Source organism: Heteronotia binoei, chromosome 15, assembly GCF_032191835.1.
Source record: "Heteronotia binoei isolate CCM8104 ecotype False Entrance Well chromosome 15, APGP_CSIRO_Hbin_v1, whole genome shotgun sequence".
Classification (NCBI taxonomy): domain Eukaryota; kingdom Metazoa; phylum Chordata; class Lepidosauria; order Squamata; family Gekkonidae; genus Heteronotia; species Heteronotia binoei.
In genome coordinates this window covers 45,546,484-45,564,923 of record NC_083237.1, presented here as the reverse complement: position 1 = coordinate 45,564,923, position 18,440 = coordinate 45,546,484, and the positions used below count along the sequence as shown (strand labels likewise).

The 18,440-nt window shown below is 43.4% G+C and overlaps 1 protein-coding gene across 3 annotated transcripts in view; it reads left to right on the top strand.

Moving 5' to 3' along the window:
• PLXDC1 (plexin domain containing 1) overlaps positions 1–18,440 on the top strand; it is a 95,214-nt gene that overhangs the window by 61,912 nt on the left and 14,862 nt on the right. For all 3 annotated transcript variants that reach the window (XM_060256407.1, XM_060256408.1, XM_060256406.1), the window contains exons 8-11: positions 2,874–2,969; positions 10,331–10,412; positions 15,003–15,063; positions 17,378–17,516. In XM_060256407.1, coding sequence (XP_060112390.1) covers positions 2,874–2,969; positions 10,331–10,412; positions 15,003–15,063; positions 17,378–17,516 — 378 coding nt within the window. The remainder of the gene's footprint in view (positions 1–2,873; positions 2,970–10,330; positions 10,413–15,002; positions 15,064–17,377; positions 17,517–18,440) is intronic.

Here is an 18,440-nt window from a genome sequence, read left to right as displayed (position 1 = left end):
CTGCTCCCCATCTTGCCGTGTTGAGTGAACACAGGCTTTTTTAGGTGAGTTCCTCTGATGTGTGTCTGAATGCGAGTCTGGCCGCACACCTGTGACCAGCGTTCTCTCTAAGCTGAGTTAGCATGAGCTAGCTCACAGATTTTTAGCCTCCAGCTCACACATTTTTGTCTTAGCTCAGGAAGGATGACCCCAGAGCACAATAATTTATGCAGCAGCTCACAACTTTAATGCCAGTAGCTCACAAAGTAGAATTTTTGCTCACAAGACTCTGCAGCTTAGAGGGAAGGTTGCCTGTGACCAGTGTTCCCTTTAAGCTGAGTTAGTGTGAGCTAGCTCACAGATTTTTAGTGTCCAGCTCACACATTTTTGTCTTAGCTCAGGAAGGATGACCCCAGAGCACATTAATTTATGCAGTAGCTCACAACTTTAATGCCAGTAGCTCTCACAAAGTAGAATTCTTGCTCACAAGACTCTGTGGCTTAGAGGGAACATTGCCTGTGACCCAACACATATTAGCTGTATCATGTAGCTTGTCCCTACCAATTTTAGGTATAAGCTGCTGGTTCACACATTAACGTTGCTTCATGCAGCACAATGTATTCTGTAGAACGAGGTGATAGAGAGCTGAAAGGGCAAAAGGGACTGCACCACTTCCAACAGCAGGTGGGAAATCACATTTTTATTGTTTTTAAAAAATTCCCTGCAAAAAGGAAGAACAGCACAATAAGTCTTCTACGTCTTGAGAAAATACGTATGCTGTCTCTCCAAACCTGCTCGAGATAGTTTGCAGCAGTAGAACAACGTCAAGCATACAGGCAATTAAAAACCAATCAGACCAATAAAAATATATCAATGAGACAAGCTGAGTTAATAACAGAACTCCAGCCGTTTAAAAAGCCAGTAAAAACAGCCAATAAAGGCAAGCGTGGGCATAGAGGCACATAAAATAGAGCAGTCTAAAATCGTATTGATGAAACAGTCGTCAGGCTAGTAAACTAAATATGATACCGTATTGTTAGTTAAAAGAGTTAAAAGAAGAGTTTTTGATGTCCTAATTTTATAATTGCATTGGAGGGTTTTTCATATGGGGTGGATTTCAAAACTGATTTCTTCCACTTGCAAGTCCGTCTGAAGCTGTATAATCCACTGTATCATAGCATTCTGCTGAATGAATAAGGGGATCCACGCATTACAAGACTAGAGACTGATTCTGGAGTCACCACACTCTGTAATAGTGAGGCATTAATTGCAGTTTCTCTTCACTTTCTGTGCAGGGGGTGCCTGGTTCAGATCAGGACCACATCGCATGTAGAGAAAGGGCTTCATCCACCCCTCCTCCCTGGTTTTCCTTACCTGAAACAGTCCTGGGGATGCTATTTGGCCCACACTGGGGAAACCCACATGTATTCCCAGTACCAGGCACTCAGGAGTTAAGGAGAACCCGCAACTCATGTCTGAACATAGTAGGGACCCCAGATTCAACATCTGTAGTCTATAATGTATAGACTGGGCATGAGACAGGATCCAGTCTATACTTGCCCATCTCTTCAGGTCTGCGCCTCCACTTCAGCTTACATAAAGCTAATGGGTTCCCGACCTACATTACATTTTCTTGGCAGACTTTTTGTTATGGGATGGTTTGCCATTGCCTTCCCCAGTCATCTTCAGTTTACCCCCAGCAAGCTGGGTACTCATTTTACCGACCTCAGAAGGATGGAAGGCTGAGTCAACCTTGAGCCGGCTACCTGAATGCAGCTTCTGCCGGAATCGAACTCAGGTCATGAGCAGAGTTCAGAGTGCAGTACTGCAGTTAACCACTCCGCGCTATAAGACTCCTTTAGCTTGCATGGTTGGCTCTAAAAAAAGAACAGAACAATTTGTGGTTGCTTAGCAAATTATTCCTCTCCCTAATTTATTTTTTCTTTATCCCAAGTGTTATTTACTACCTTCCTTGCATTCCAGCTGGTTTCTGGTTGTGCCAGGACATCCTGAATTTATTTCTGTCAACATTTATATTTCACCTTTCTGTATTGTACTGTACATACTTTAAATCATTGTATAACAATTCCCATCCCCAACTAATATAACCTCGTAAAGCCTCATGATATGCTGACAACCACCTACACTCCATTAGAAACTCCATTAAGAACAACCACAGAAAAAAGCATGCCCCCTCGCTGATGCACGGTAGGCTGACCTTTAACCAAGGAACAAACAGAAGGTGGCAAGTTGATGACTGGCTGTTGGCACATGGGGAAATATGGTCCCAGCGCCAGGCAGCTGAATTCTCCAAAGAATTAAGGGAGGCTTAAATGATTTCTTATCAACCACAAGATATCTCTTCCTGGAAGATTTGAGTCCACTAACAGAAACCAATAAGATTTCCGGGGTATTAGCTTTCCAGAGTCAAAAACTCATACCAGCATCTGAAAGCTTATTCCCTGGAAATTTAATTGACCTCTAAAATGCTACTGGACTTGAATCTTGGTCTTCTACTGTAGATTAACATAGCCACTCGCCTGAAATTATCTTTCTGTTTGGTCCTGAAATGGAAGTGTGATATCCATAGACTAGCAAACTTGGATCTCTGGACAGTTATCCTGCCAGTTAGCTGTTTGACACAGCCTTTATCTCTGCAAAGAAAAAAAATTATGGTTGCCTGACAATCGTAGCAGTCTTCATCAACCACAATGCCCTTAACCTACTTATGCCCAGGAGAAGATGCTAGAAAACAGTCTGCCAGAGTGTAAATTTACTCAATGACTGTGTGCAGGTTAATACTGTGCTGTGCAAAAAACTAGTCGGTGACTGTGCCCCACAAAACACAGGGTGAAACTATCTCCGGATTTAATGCCCTTCCTAATCTGTTTTAGGACACCAGCGCCGGACCATCTATGAATACCACCGTGTGGAGTTAAACGCCAGCAAGATCACAAGCACATCGGCAGTGGAGTTTGTGCCTTTGCCCAGTGAGTCACAACATGCAGACACATCCGCTTACTGCGGGGTTGTTTGGCACTGTTGTCATGAGCCCCTCTGACTTAATACAGACCTATTTGAACCTTCCCAGGGATAGTTCTGAAAAGTTGTAACCACTCATGTTTACCTTTCTCCACCCTTCCCCAAGTCTGGGGTAGGGCATTTTTAAATTTTTGTTTAACTTCATTGATACCCTGTCTTTCCCCCCAATGGGGACCCAAAGTCACTTGTGTTGTTCTCCTCTCTGCCATTTTATCCTCATAGCAATCCTGTGGGGTTGGCTAGGCTCCGTGTGCATTGTTTGGTTCACAAGCTTCCAAAAACCTGTTGATCACCATATCACCATAGAAACCAAAGACCAGTATTGTGCAGGGGGTTGGACTAGATGACCCTGGAGGTCCCCTCCAACTCTATTATTCTAAAATAGGTAGTTGTGGATTTTCTGGACATGGTCTTGGCATTGTGAGACCTAGCGTTTCACTAGCAACTGTGACTGGCATCCTCAGAGGTGTAACCCAGAAAACTAGAGCTCTCTGGGTCAAACTGAGAAGAAGAGGTGTAACCCAGAAAACTAGAGCTCTCTGGGTCAAACTGAGAAGAAGTTGGTAGGCAGGTAATTTATATTTACTCTGGCAGTTGGGGTAGGGCTGCATTGTTATCTTGTGGGAGCTTCCTGGGCTGTGACATGCTAATGGAGTTAAAATACTTGAGATGCTCATGATTAAAGCCAGCATGGCTTCTCTTATGCTCTTATAACAGATAAATGGAAGTACTTCTTCACCCAAAGAGTAATTAACACATGGAAATCACTGCCGCAAAAAGTGGTGGTGGCTACAACCACAGACAGCTTCAAGAGGGGAAATGAATAAACATATGGAGCAAAGGTCCATCAGTTGCTGTTAGCCACAATGTAGAGATGGAACATTATGTTTGGAGCAGTGGTGCTCTGTATTCTTGGTGCTTGGGGGGCACAGTGGGAGGGCTTCTGCACCCCCCTGATGGTCCTCATGGTGGTACCTGGTTTCTGGCCACTGTGTGACACAGAGTGTTGGACTGGGTGGGCCATTGGCCTGACCCAACATGGCTTCTCTTATGTTCCTAAAGGGGGCAGGAATTCCTGTATTCACCCTACAGCATTTATAAAAGTATGTTTCCACCATCTCACCTGGATGTTCATGGAACTGGCTTCTTATGAACTCATTTGCAAACAAGATGAGAAACATGGTCTGAATAAAAGCCTGCCCATCTTCCTGAAAATCCGTTGGTGAGATGTGTCATAAAAGGGACGGTCAGAAAGATAATTTCCCATGCACAAGGACGATGCCAGTGGGTAGAAAAGAAAAACTTCTTGGGTTCATAAATACCCAGCAGAGAATAAACCTGTCCAGAAGATAGCAAAGTTATGCATTTTAAATTATCTCCATTGGGTGTGTTTTATGACGACCCCAAATAGCTAGCTATAAATCAGTGTTCTGCAAAAGTGAAAAAGGACAAGAAAGAAATCTCAGATTTGATTTTTTTTTTGTTAACTTTCTTATTATCTGTGGCCACTGTGGAAATGAGGTCAAAGAAGCAAATGAAAAGAAGCTCTTGAAATGTACTTGACTCATCTGTCTGGCTGACAGCATCAAATAATGTTTGACTGGGTTGCCTGCTCAACCTTAAAGGTGCTGAGTGCAAAAGCTTTTTAAAACAAAAATCAAGCATTCCCCTAGAATCCAAGAAAGCCTCTTACAACATAATGTGTAAACCCTTGTTAGCCAAATTGTTAGCCAACTGCAGTTCTCAAAAGCTGATCAGAAACACCTTAATTATTAAATGGCCGATTCACACGTCACAACTAGAGGGCCAATTTATATGTCAAAAGTCCTTTTATCTCCTCCATGTTCCTCATGTGTCCTGTTGGCCAGACATGCTCTTGGAGTTGCATGCTTGGAACTTATTTCCCAAGCATGTGGCAGCGTGATCCAGATTGGGTCTGCACTGTGTGGGCCCTGTGGGGATATGGGCTTTTAAACTTTCTCCCAAGCTGCAACAGCTCTGGGAAACTACTGCTTTCCTCATTGGGACCTATGCCTCTACAAATGGGCTACACATAAGTTTTCCCAACAGGGCAGTTGCTAGCAATCCCCCTGTCCCCATATGAGTTGGGCCCACACAAAGCCAGTGTGGTGTAGTGGTTGGAGTAGAGACTAGGATCTGGGAGACACAAGTTGGAATCCCAGCTCTGCCATAGTAACTTCCTGGGTGATCTTGGGGGAGTCACACTCTTTCATCCTAACCTTACCTCACAGGCTTGCTGTGTAGATAAAACGGAGGCAAGGAGAATGATGTAAGCTACTTTGGGTCTCCGTTGGGATGATAGGAAAGGTATAAGAAGAGTTGGAAGAAGAGTAGGTTCATATCCCACTATTCTCAGAGTCTCAAAGCAGCTTACAATCACATTACCTTCCTTTCCTCACAACAGGCACCTTGTGAGATAGGTGGGACTGAGAGGGTTCTGACAGAACTGTGACTGGCTCAGGGTCACTCAGTAGGCCTCATGTGGAGGAGTGGAGAATCAAACTATTGGAGTCTGCCACTCTTAACCACTACACCATGCTAGTATATCATTATCATCATCATCATATGGCAGTGTGTGTGGTATAGTCAGGAGATCTTAAAATTGTCTGGCAGCCAGAAGTTCTAGCTCTTTTAGCATTATGTATCACTAGGTGGTGAGCTACACTTTAAATTAAGCAAATAAATAAGTTCCAAGACTGTGCATGGAATGTGAGAACTTTTAAACTCCCAGCATGTGTTTGTCAACAGGGCACGGGGTAGATGCAAGAATTTTGTGATGTCTGAATTGGCTTTTAGTGTTTGTTCTGACAAGATTTTAGCAGCCAGGTTAACATTTAAAAAAAACCTTATACAAGCAGTCTGTTTGCATGTGCAATGTTTCATGGGACTCACAAAGTCAAGTGAGATCATGGCTGAGCTCCTGTGAACAGAAAAAGTGATTTTTTTCTCTTTGCATGCAAGTGAAGCTGTGCTTTGAAATGAGTTCATAACTCCCATGTTGCACTGCTTATGTAAGTAAACCACTTGCATGAGCCGTTTTTTCCCCTCAAATCAGCTGCCAGCATATTGTCCACCAAATCCAAACTTCCAGAAGATTCAAAGTGTCAGCCTTTGGCCAGGTTCCAAGAGAAGGGAGTTCCAAAGTTGTGGTGAAGCCATTAGGAACATATCTCTCCCAGACCTTCCTGTCTGCATATAGTATATAGATTACACTCTCAGATAGTAAAAGGATATGAGAGAAAGTGCTCTGTGTTTGGCACCCTCAATCCCATCAAAAGCTGTTCTCTGGTTCCCTGTCCACAGAATTGTTAGCCTCTTTTCTGCACTGTTCTTTGGTTCTGGTTTTGTTTTGTCTTGTAACGCTCTCCTTCTCTTTCCCTCACCCTACTTTCTGGTCCTTAGAGCTGATTCACACATTACAAAGTCCAGGATTAAGTTAGGTATTCTGTGATAGGCAGGTTATATTACCTCAGAAAAATAGTGTATTGGTGACATGTGCAAGGATTGAGGGAGAGATCCTGAGAGATAAACTAACACTGTTTCAGGAGTCTGAAATTCCTGGGTTTACTGAGCCTTTCCAAGTAAAATCTATCCATCTCTCTCTCCCAACAGAAACAAACAACCTGTCATTTTTATAACCTTGGGTGTGTGATATTGTAACCCTTCTAAAGCCAAGCTTCGTCTCACTTTAGCTGTAAATAATTAGTATATTGGAACACCCGTTTACTTCATAAACTCTTCTAAGGAGAAGACAATAAACGTATTATTGTGTTGATGAAAGAAGGTGTCGGTGTGAATAACTCCAAGAAAAGGGAGTGGGGAAAGGAGTAGAAATCACCTCACATATCTGTGCTATCCCTCCCCCCATATCCCATCTGTAACTACAGCATGTTGTCCAGCATATTTATTTTTATATTTAGCCCAACTGATCACTTACAAACATGTCATAACTGAAACTGCTTGGCCAGTGCTACTGGGGTGTGCTGGATGGGGGAAATTGAGGCAGCATTCTGTCATGACAACCACACATAGGTTTCTCCAATATGGGAGATAGCGCCACCCCAAAGCCATTTCAGGTTAGAAAAATTGAGGTACTGAAGCCCCTTTTCCTTGTGCACTGTGGTCCTGATTTACATCAGACTCATATGTTATTTGCCCCATTGGGGAGATGCAAATACTGGGAGATTTTGTGGGCTGGAGTTTGGGGAGGATCTGCCATTGATTCCAGATTTCAGGAATTATCCCTAGTCTCTAGATTTAAGGTCCAAGAGCCTTGGGGAAATTCCTAGAATGTCACTGTGGAGGCCATTTTCATCCTTTCCCACTGGCTTCTCAATTCCCTATGGGTGCAAAATTGGAGCGGAAAGTGGATGTTTACCCACCACAGGCAGGCAAAAGGCAAGCCAAGTGGGAGGACTGAAAACCTTTACTCTCCCATGTAACAGTCCTAATTCAAATCAGATCCCTGTGGTACTTGGGAGCTAAGTAGCAAGTCCATCAGGTTGGGGGAACCCATGCCTCACTTGTCAACAATGTAAAATCTAGTTTGGACCTGTCAATCTGATTACTGGAAAAATCTGCATTTATGTAAATTTTCCCCCTCCCTGACCTCACAAAATAGGAGGTCAAAAATAGGTCCCAAACTGGCTACACTAGCTGGATTCAGATTTTAAAAACAAGGCCATGGTTTGTCATTACAAGAACAAATCTTGTGGTGCCTTGATCTCTTTCCCCACTTTTGAGAAGGACAGCACTGAAGGATTATTTTGTGCAAGTCCTTATGAAGGGAGCCCATTCTGTAGGACACAACATCTGGCACTATGGGCCCATGCTTGTCATGTCCAACTCTGGATTGTTGGAAGGCATTTTGGGAACCAAGCTTGGATGAAAAGTAGAATGTAAATACAACAGTTTGGATCCTAAGATACTGTACTATTGGTACGGCAGCAGCTCTTCCAGAGGAACAACTTTTCTGTCTGCAGCAGGGACTAGGCCATTTTTGCTGATTCCGCTGTTACAGAGTCATCTTTTGCTCCCCACACCTTTCATTCATACCCATTGACCTGCTAGAGCACATGAATTTTGCAGGGCACAATTTGGGATGCACAGAAAGTTGCCAGAAGAGGGGAAGGTGGCAAAACTCTAGTGAAAGTCCAGCCATGTTGGTCTGAAGCAACAGAACAAAATTCAAGTTTAGTGGCACCTTGAAGACCAGCAAAGTTTTATTCAAGATATAAGCTTTCCTGTGTGTGCACACATCTTCAGATACAACGAAATGGAAGTTACCAGTCCATATATATAGGTAGAGGGTGAGTAGCAAATTAGCATACAACATAATGAAGATGTTTAGCAGACGCAAGGACCAAACAGGAATAACAAGCTTAGTTTATATGGTCACCGCTTGTTTGGATATAATTCCTGGGGCGGGGCAGGGTGTGGACATAGTGAAGCAAATAAATATATCAAAATTGGAGGTTGATGTTAGAGTAATTAACTAAGACCTTCTTGTTACACTCCATCTGTCTCAGTTAATTACTCTCAGCATTCCACAATTAAGAAAGGTACATTTGCACATTTTTCCTCCTATCTTTCTGTTCAAAATCACACATGCATGAAGGCCCTGCAAGCTGCTTTTCCACCCATGAGAAGGTCTCACCCTTTTTCCTTCTGTGGGTTGGAAAGCAGCTTCAGATGGGTGATTTTGAGCAGACAGTTGGTGGAGGGGGGAGAGGTTAACAACACCCTCCCCACCCTCACCATTTCTCCAACTGAATTTGGCAGCCTCTTATAGCATGGGGGGCGGAATTGAAGAGGGGAGCTGCATCAAGGCTGTAAGTTCATTACAGAGATACAGTTTACTTATGGCACTTGAGAAAGAACATAGAAATTTGTATTTCATGGCTCATTAGATTGTCTGGATGCGATGAGATTGGGAGGGATGCATGCTGGAAGTTGTTACTAGGCCTCGAGAAAACAATGTTTTTGCCTTTCTTTTGACTTCTTTTCCTTAAGAACAACAAAAAAAAACATCTTAAGGCTGTCCGTGCATCTCCGCTTATCATCAAGTTTGGCCCTAAGAGCTGGGAAGGATTGGCAATCATTTTGATAGAGTGGAAGGAAAATCCAGGAATCAAGCACAAGCAGAGTAGTGATTGATCGATAGCATGAAATCAGCATGAAACTATTTTCTGCAAAGATATGCTGAACGCTTCTCCCTGGGGGGGAAAGTCTTGTTAAAATTGTTTCCAAAGACAATGGAAGGAGGTTGAGATTCATTTTCCTTGTCTTTAAAAAATATTTCGATGATTATGAATGTCAAGTACAGGCATTTCCATTATTTTGCAACTGGAGATCACTTTGTACCAGTTTATTCTAAGAAAAAAGGTTTTCCTTTAGGAAATGTTGCAGCCTTCCTATTTTTCTGGCACGCTGGAATTTACCTCAGAGTGGAGGGGGCATATTCTGAAAAGATCCCTTCCCCCTTTCAAAATAAGTCTTCTGTTCAAAACATTCTCAGTCAAAAGGCATAGGGTTGCCACTGGCAGGGCATCAACAATAAAAGACTACGCAGATTCAGAACTCAGTCTGTGATGTTCCTAATGCAGGAATGGACATGTTCTTATCTTGGGGAAAAATGGAACTTTACCTGGGTTTATGTTGAGAGTGAGATTTATCAGAGTTCAGCCCCAGATCTTATTGACCAGAGCCAAAAATCTGTCCTGGAATGCGACCAAATATTTCTTTCTGACCCCGCACTTCAGGGATACATGGATACAATTTTTAATAGGACTGCCAAATTTGGCTTAGGAAATCTTAGAAATTTGGGGACAGAGCCTGGGAAGGGTAGAGTTTGGGGAGGGGTCTCTGCAGGGATGTGATTCCATAAAGATTGCCTTCCAAATCGGCCATTTCCTCCATGGGAAGTAACTGATCTCTGTAGTCTGGAAATCAGTTGTAATTGCAGAATTCCAGGCCCCACCTTCAGGATAGCAACAATTTACTTACTTACTTACCTTATTTGTTTTATATTCTGCCCTCCCTACTGAAGCAGGCTCAGGGCGGCTCACAACAATAAAATCACAACAACCAATTAAAATTTCGCATCATTAATACATCAGAATTTAAAATTCAGTAGTTAAAACAATCTGGTGCTAGCATCATTTGGTGTTATTTCACTTCCAATGGCTTCAATATAGTTTATTGAAAACAATGAGACTTTCAGGCTAGGTATCTGCCTCAGCGCCTCCAATTTAAGTACTGGCCCTCACTTTTCTGTTCTCCCTTGCAGCCTGCCTCCAGCATCAGAACTGTGACGTCTGTGTGACATCGGACCTAACCTTTAACTGCAGCTGGTGTCATGTCCTGCAAAGGTAATGCACATCCATGTGGGGACAGAATATATGGTCAACCCTCAATCAAACTGCATTAGCCTTCTCTGAATTTGTTCTGTTCCTTCCCTGAGCCCAGACTGTAGCAAAGATTTTTGGACCAGATGTAGGCTTCCCAACCCTCCCGCCCTGGCGGGGGACCCCCAAATTTTCAGCCTCCTCCCCCGCTCTTAAAAAATCTGGGGGCGGGGGGAGAGAGAACATACCTGTAGGCATCATCTTGTTTTACAGCTTGGGATCCGTTTTTAAAATGTGTCCCTTTAAGGCTGCATAGGAAACAGGAAACAGGAACGGCCCCTCCCTTTCTTTTCCTGTGCAGCCTTGCTTTCGTTTTCACAGCGAGCAAATTCTGCTGGAAGAAGACCAAGTACAGTAAGTATTTGTGTGTGTGTGAGAGAGAGAGAGGGAGGGGGCAGGGAGGGGGGATTTCCTGGTATGGAGGCCCTCCCCCCCTTTAGAAAGCATGGGGGGGAGGGAAATATCTACTAGGCACTCTATTATTCCCTGTGGAGAACGATTCCCATAGAGAATAATAGGGAATTGATCCATGGGTATTGGGGCTCTGGGGGGGCTATTTTTTGAGGTAGAGGCACCAGATTTTTAGTATAGCAGCTAGTGTCTCTCCCCAAAATACCCCCCAAGTTTCAAAAATATTGGACCAGAGGGTCCAATTCTATGAGCCCCAAAAGATGGTGCCCCTATCCTTAATTATTTCCTATGGAAGAAAGGCATTTAAAAAGTCCCTTTAAATGTGATGGCTAGAACTCCCTTGGAGTTCAATTATGCTTGTCACATCCTTGTTCCTAGCTCCACCCCCAGTGTCTCCTGGCTCCACCCCCAAAGTCTCCTGGCTCCGCCCCCAAAGTCCCCAGCTTTTTCTTTAATTGGATTTGGCAACCCTAACCAGATGAGACACCATTTTCTTATCTACTTCTTTCAGGGTGAGTGCAGGCCAGGAAAGGTATGTGAGTCAGGGTTGCCAGGTCTGACTCAGGAAATATCTGGGGGCTTTGGGTGTGGAGCCAAGAGCAAGGTTGTGACAAGCATGATTGAACTCCGAAGGGAGTTCTGTCCATCACATTCCTTTTAAATGCCTCCCTTCCAGGGCTTTTCTTGAGCAGGAACGCACAGGAACACAGTTCCAGCTGCCTTGGTGTCAAGGGGTGTAGCTTAATATGCAGATGAATTGCTGCTGGGCTTTTTCCACAAAAAAGCCCTGTGTGAAACAAAGGTGGTGTCAGGGGTGTGGCTTAATATGCAAATAAGTTTCTTCAAGGCTTTTTCTACATAAAAAGCCCTGCTCCTTTCCATTGGAAGTAATGGAGGATGGGGGAACCTCATTTTGGGGCTCATAGAATTGGGCCCCTGGTCCATTCTTTTGGAAACTGGGGAGGGGATAGGGTTTGAGGAGAAGCACCAGATGCTATGCTGAAAATATGGTGCATCTACCTAAAAAAACCCAACAAACCCACAAAGCCCCAGATATCCACAGATCAATACTCCACTATATCCTGTGGGGAACCAGTCTCCGTAGGGTTGAGTAACTGAGTGCTCAGTGGACATCCCCCCTCCACTTTCTGATAACCCTGAAGCAAGGGTAGGGCCTCCAAACCAGGGGAACCCCTGCCCCCAACTGGGGATTGGCAGCCTTAATGTATTTTGTACAGGGCTTTTTTTTGAGCAGGAACGCACAGGAATGCAGTTCTGGAATCAGCGGGTGTGGCCTAATATGCAAATGAGTTCTCGCTGGGCTTTTTCTACAAACAAAGCCCTGATTTTGTAGCTCCAGCTGCACCAAATATAATCTGAGTTGCGGTGACTGAAAGGTTTTGTGACCTAGAGTGCACTTCATCAGACGTGTGTGTCTATCCATTCATTCCATATATGAAAAGGCTGTAAAGTGCAGGGCTGAAAGCCGTGAGATATATGAAGTACAAGAAAAGGTGTACTTTTGTAAGATTAGAATGCAAAGAAAATATAAAGACTGTTCAGAATTGTGGTTAACTGATAACTAGTTAAAATTCTCCATTTTGCTGAGCTAGTTAACCCTATAATCCCAGTCATTGCAAAAAAAGGCACAACTCTTACAAAGACCTATAACCAAGGTTGCCAATTCTGGGTTGAGAAATTCTTGCAGATTTGGGTGTGGAGTCTAGGGGAAGCAGGGTTTGGGAAGGGAACAGACCTCAGTGGTGCATAATGCCATAGAGTTGACCCTTTGAAGCTGCCATTTTCTGTAGAGGAACTGATCTCTATAGTCTGCACTGGAGATTACCTCTAATCCTGGGGAGATTTTTAAGCACACAATTTATGTTATAATGGTTGTAATCAAGGTCATGCATCTGTACTTTTTGGACCAGATTTGGGAGGCATATAATACAAACATTATTCAACATATATGCCTTTGACTAGGACATAAGGCTTTGCTACAAAAGGCTTCATTAACATCTTTAAGTCTTGTGCCAATTTACATCTATTATAAAGACCTCCCCCTTTTTTGGTCCTATAGATGTTTCAGTTTATATCATAAGCCTGTATATATACAATATGCTCGACCACTGACCTTTTAAGGCCAAAATGCGTCGAGTTGCATTGGTTTCCACTTGTGTGTTATATACGTATAATGAGGCTAATGTTGGGCCCTTAAATGCTTTTAACCAATAAATTCATGTATTTTTGATAACGCTGAAATTATATGTATTGTTTTTAACAAAAGGCCCTAAATTTGGTTTGTACTAACCCTTCTGGGTTTTGGTGGAGATCTTCAAGCCTCATGTGGAGGCTGGCAGCTTTAAGAAATGGGGAAATCAAAACTTCTCAGTTCCAAGAACCACTGTTGCAATCAGAAAGAATTCCATCTTGACTTGGAAGGGTGATTTTACTTGATTTACAGTGTAACGCTAAACAGAGTTACACCCTTCCAAATCAATTGCAATCAATAGGCTTAGAAAGCTATATCTCCGCTTAAGACTACGCTGCTAATAAAATAAAAGGATTGCCTTTTTTTTGTGAATTCCTTGTGAGTCATGTCCTTGCAAATCAGCCAAAGATACCCCTATGGCCCAGGGGTGGCCAATGGTAGCTCTCCAGATTTTTTTTTTGCCTACAACTCCCATCAGCCTCAGCCATTGGCCATACTGGCTGGGGCTGATGGGAGTTGTAGGCAAAAAACATCTGGAGAGCTACTGTTGGCCACCCCTGCTGCCATTCTTTTTAAACAAGCAAATGGTTGTTCTCCACATGTGCTCAGATAGTAAAGCATCATGCTACCTACCACCATAACTTTATAATTTGTTCCCCACCATTGACTTGGGAAAAAATGCAGTCCCACCATCTGCATACAGCTGATGGTGCCCAAAGATCAACTATGTTTGCTACATGGCCAGGAATCAAACCCATGATTAGTTTTTAATCTCCAAGATGTTTGGCTAGCCCACATTCAAAGTCTCTTAGAACTAGCAATATTTGATTGCCTTTTTAAAAAAGATTATTTGCCTGTATTTCTGAGGGAGAGATGCAAATGACTACAAGCTGGAATGTCTGTACATTTTTTTGTGTGCAGCACCCAAATTATTATTTATTTCTTTAATTTTTTTTTTGTTTAAAATAGCACCCTTTTCCCAGGGAGTTCAGAGAATCAGCCTATGCAGCTATAAGCAGACAGATATATCAGTTCTGTTTTTCCAAGCATTCTGTCTTTGCTAGGAAATGATAATCAGCTCTCTCCCAACACACTCACACAGTCGCAACCAGCTAGAAAGAACATTTAGATCCGGCCCAGCTGTGTTGGAAGAAATCCCCGGCTCCTTAGGGGAAGTCTTTTTCAGTCTCTCATTTGTTACATTTATTCGTCCACATATCTGGTGCACAACGCCCATCTGGGACTTCTGATTATAAAATCATACACTTAAAAATAACCCAGCCCTCCCACATAGCATAAGACCAGATGATCTGGTGCTAGGTCAGTATGCAAGCATTTTGAAGCAAAAGTCCTCACGAGAGCTCGTGTATGTTACAACTTGGGCGTGCCTTCCTGAAGAAGACTGAGAAACTCTGGTTTGGTTTGCTAGGCATCTGCTATCAAATGACTTTCAGAAAGCTATACTTTGTGGGTTCTCCAAAGAAACCTCACCCGTTCCCTATTTGGGTTTTGGGTTGTGTGAAGGATCTCTAAGGATGTCTGCTCTGGATGTTTTTATAAATCTCAGGCACCGAGATTTCAGATTTCTTCAAGCTAAGCAGCATTCAGTCATTCAAATCCTGCACAGATTTCCTCCATCCATCTAAATGACAGATGTTCAGAATTGTAGGCTGTGCATGAGTGAAGCTGTCTCTCAGTGGGAAGGAGTACTGTTCCCATATATCTTCTTTCTGCACTATGTGTTCTTCCATTTTCCCTGCTAAAATACAGCAACACACATTCAAGAAAGCTCCTGTGTAGCCCTGGGACCCAATTTCATCACCCTCCCAAAATTATTACTTCCTAATTCACTGAGAGATGGCAGGGTGGTAGAAATTGTCAATGCGCAGGTTTCTTTTCCAAAGTCCATGCATACTTCCCTTTCTCCATAGGTGTTCCAGTGGATTTGATCGATACCGTGAAGAGTGGTTGACGTATGACTGTGCCCGAGAGGTGAGATTCTAATTAAGGAAACGGGAAGCATGAAAAATGACTATGCGGCCCTGGCTCAGTGCTTAACCGTGACTCCCTCCTCTGCCTCTTTCATGATATGATTACAAAAGAGCAACTCGCTGTACTTTTTGAAAGCAGAAGGCAGGTATAGACTAGCCCTGACCTGGATGGCCCAAGCTAGCCCAATCTCATCATCACTCAGCTGCTAAGTAGGGTTGGCCAAGGTTCATATTTGCATGGGAGACCACCAAGGAAGTTCAGGGTTGCTATGCAGAGTGTCAGGCCATAGCAAACCACCTCTGGACATCTCTCGCCTTGAAAACCCTACTGGTTCACCATAATTCGGCTGCAACTTGACAGCAATTTCCACCACCAAAAGATAGGGACCACTGACATTTTATTTATATATGTTATTATAGTCCACCTTTTTCACTGGGACTCAAAGTAGATTATACAGTGTACACTACAGTTTGGTGTAGTGGTTAAGTGCGCAGACTCTTATCTGGGGGAATCGGGTTTGATTCCCCACTCCTCCACTTGCAGCTGCTGGAATGGCCTTGGGTCAGCCATAGGTCTCATAGGAGTTGTCCTTGAAAGGGCAGCTGCTGTAAGAGCTCTCTCAGCCTCACCTACTTCACAGAGTGTCTGTTGTGGGGTGGGGGGGGAAGGTAAAAGAGATTGTGACCGCTCTGAGACTCAGATTCAGAGTATAGGGTGGGATATAAATCCAATATCATCATCATCTTCTTCTTCTAAATTAATACAGTCAACAGGATGAGACATCAGTAAACAATGCAATAGGATTTTGATTGCAGAAATCTGGAACCAAGCAGAAATCTGCACAGAGCTAAGACACAGCATAAGCATTAAGATGGCGTGCCACATGATGCAGAAATTACACAGCTGGAGCCAGCATGAACTATGCATAATAGTATAGTCCACAGTCCTTAACACTTTACCCAAGTATATTTCTGAGCCATTGCATTATAGCACAGCCCCATTACCTATGTAAAGAAGCCCCCTTAAATCATTCTGTTTTGAACAGAAAATGTAAGGTGTGCATGTTTACATTTTTAATATACACAAAAGGGATAGATACAACAGAAGAGGGAACTGTGGACACATGCACAGGAAACAAAAGGTGTGTGAAAACTATGGTCAACAATTAAAATGTTGGGACTGAGTTAGAGGGGAAAATAAAAACAACAGAATGATATAAGACAAACAAGAGGGAAGATGGGAAATAATACAATTGGAGAAAGATGGAGAGTGCACAACTTAAAAGGAAAAACATAGCAGTGTTTTACATCTAAAAAATAAGGGGAAGAAAATGAAACAGTGGCAGTTAGGAAATAATGGGTGAGATGGCCAAGTTAAGAGAGTAGTAATAAAAAATAATTTCAGGAGCTGCTTTAAATACAGAATCAGTTCAGATTTCAAGGCAGAGGGGTTTTTTGTTTGTTTGTTTCCAGCCTGCTTTTAAGATGCACTTCTGGTTCCTTAGGCTGTCCACAGGATCCCATCCCTGTCATCAGCTGAAAATATTGTCCTTGGTTGCAAGAGAGGAAGCAGTCTTTCAGTGGGCCTTTGAAACACAGCAAGCCTTTATTGCAGCATGACATGTCTGAAGACTCCTGAGTAAAAAGACTCTGGCAGAAATAACTATAGGAGTTCCAAAGGTCCAAAAAACTCCACTTCCCATCAGGCCTAACAGAAATGCCCAACCACAATGATCATTTTAGAATGTTACCCAACAGCATACAAAGGTTTAGCCAAACATCTGCCTCGTGGTATGCTGGTGACATGTTTTTAAATTGAACAGATTTTGAGTTAGGATCACCAATCCAGGGTCCAGGCAGGAATTCACCCAATTCGCGGGGCTTCAGCCCGCTCCTGGCCAGCAAAAGAAGCCCCAATCCCAAACAGCCTCCTTATATGGCAATGTTGCTGATGCAATGACTTCACATGGAAGTGACATCATCACGACAGCGACAATGCACGGCAATGCTCTAGAATTTTAGGTAGAAACTCTATGGTTACCATAAAGTTTTGTCCCAAATGCTAGAGCATCATCAGTGTGATGACTGCTCCCATGTGACATCATCACACATTGGCAACATTATGCACAGTGACATCGTCCCACCCACCCTGCTCCCAGAAAGCTGCCTCTTTCTGGAGAGGAATCAGGCACACACTACAGACCAGTTGGAGAAGCATGATAGGGACATGATGTGTACCAAAAGCCCACTGATCAAGGAACCATCTTCTAAACAAGGGCGGCAGCCAAGTAACCATTTGATTTGGCTTGTTTCAGTCAGAAGAGAAGACTTGTGCAGACTTTGAAGAGGATGAACATTACTACTCATCACCCCCTGACAGCAGTCCCTTCACACCATTCAGAGAAGATGTCACGACTACTTCTTCCCGTTTTGTTGACAGCCTAACCACTGAAGGTAACTGCTAGGGTTAGGGGTTATGATGACTGTAAGCAGAAGCATACACCTGATGGTATGTCTTATGCCCAAGGAATCCAAGATCTGCAGTTTCGTGAATGGCGTGGCATATCAATCTGAGAATTTTCAGCTCCCTCACAAGACTTAGGGTTTCTGGAGGAAGACATGTCATCTTTAAACCAGTGTTTTTCAAACTCACTTCTCAATATATGATGTTGTGCTTTTTTGGGATCCACATGCAAAGTAACTCCATGCTGCAGTCCTCCTTCCCAAAGTAAAAGGCCAGAATCTCGTATCGGTTAATGAATTCAGTTTGTATTTTCCACATTGTACATTTTTAAAATATGTTGCATGACTTAAGCAACAGGCTGTCTTTGTAGCCATTTCACACATTATGCAGAAGCAAAGTCAAATTTGTCATCAGGGATTCTGGAGCCCTCTCTCCCCATTCACCCTGTTCCCCCTCCTCCCTCCCGGGCACATGATTAAGCTTGCCATTTGCCTGTTAATGGCAGACAAACCCCTGTCTTCAGCTTTCTATCACCCACTTTTGCTCACTGGGTCAGCAGGGTTGGGAAATGGAGGGGAATTACCGGTATATCATGTGACACAACACATCACTTCAGAAGTGCTGCCACGGCCACACAACTGTGTACGAGTTTCTCCAATCTCTGGGTTTTTTACCATAAAAATTGGTGACATTCTTAACTCAGTGTGGTGACATCACTCCAGGTCTTCGCTCAGATGTGATGCCACTCAATTGCACCACTTTTCCCCCTTCCACATGCCCCACCCCCAAATAGGGTTGCCAAGTCCAATTCAAGAAATATCTGGGGACTTTGGGGGTGGAGCCAGGAGACTTTGGGGGTAGAGCCAGGAGCAAGGTTGTGACAAGCATAATTGAACTCCAAAGGGAGTTCTGGC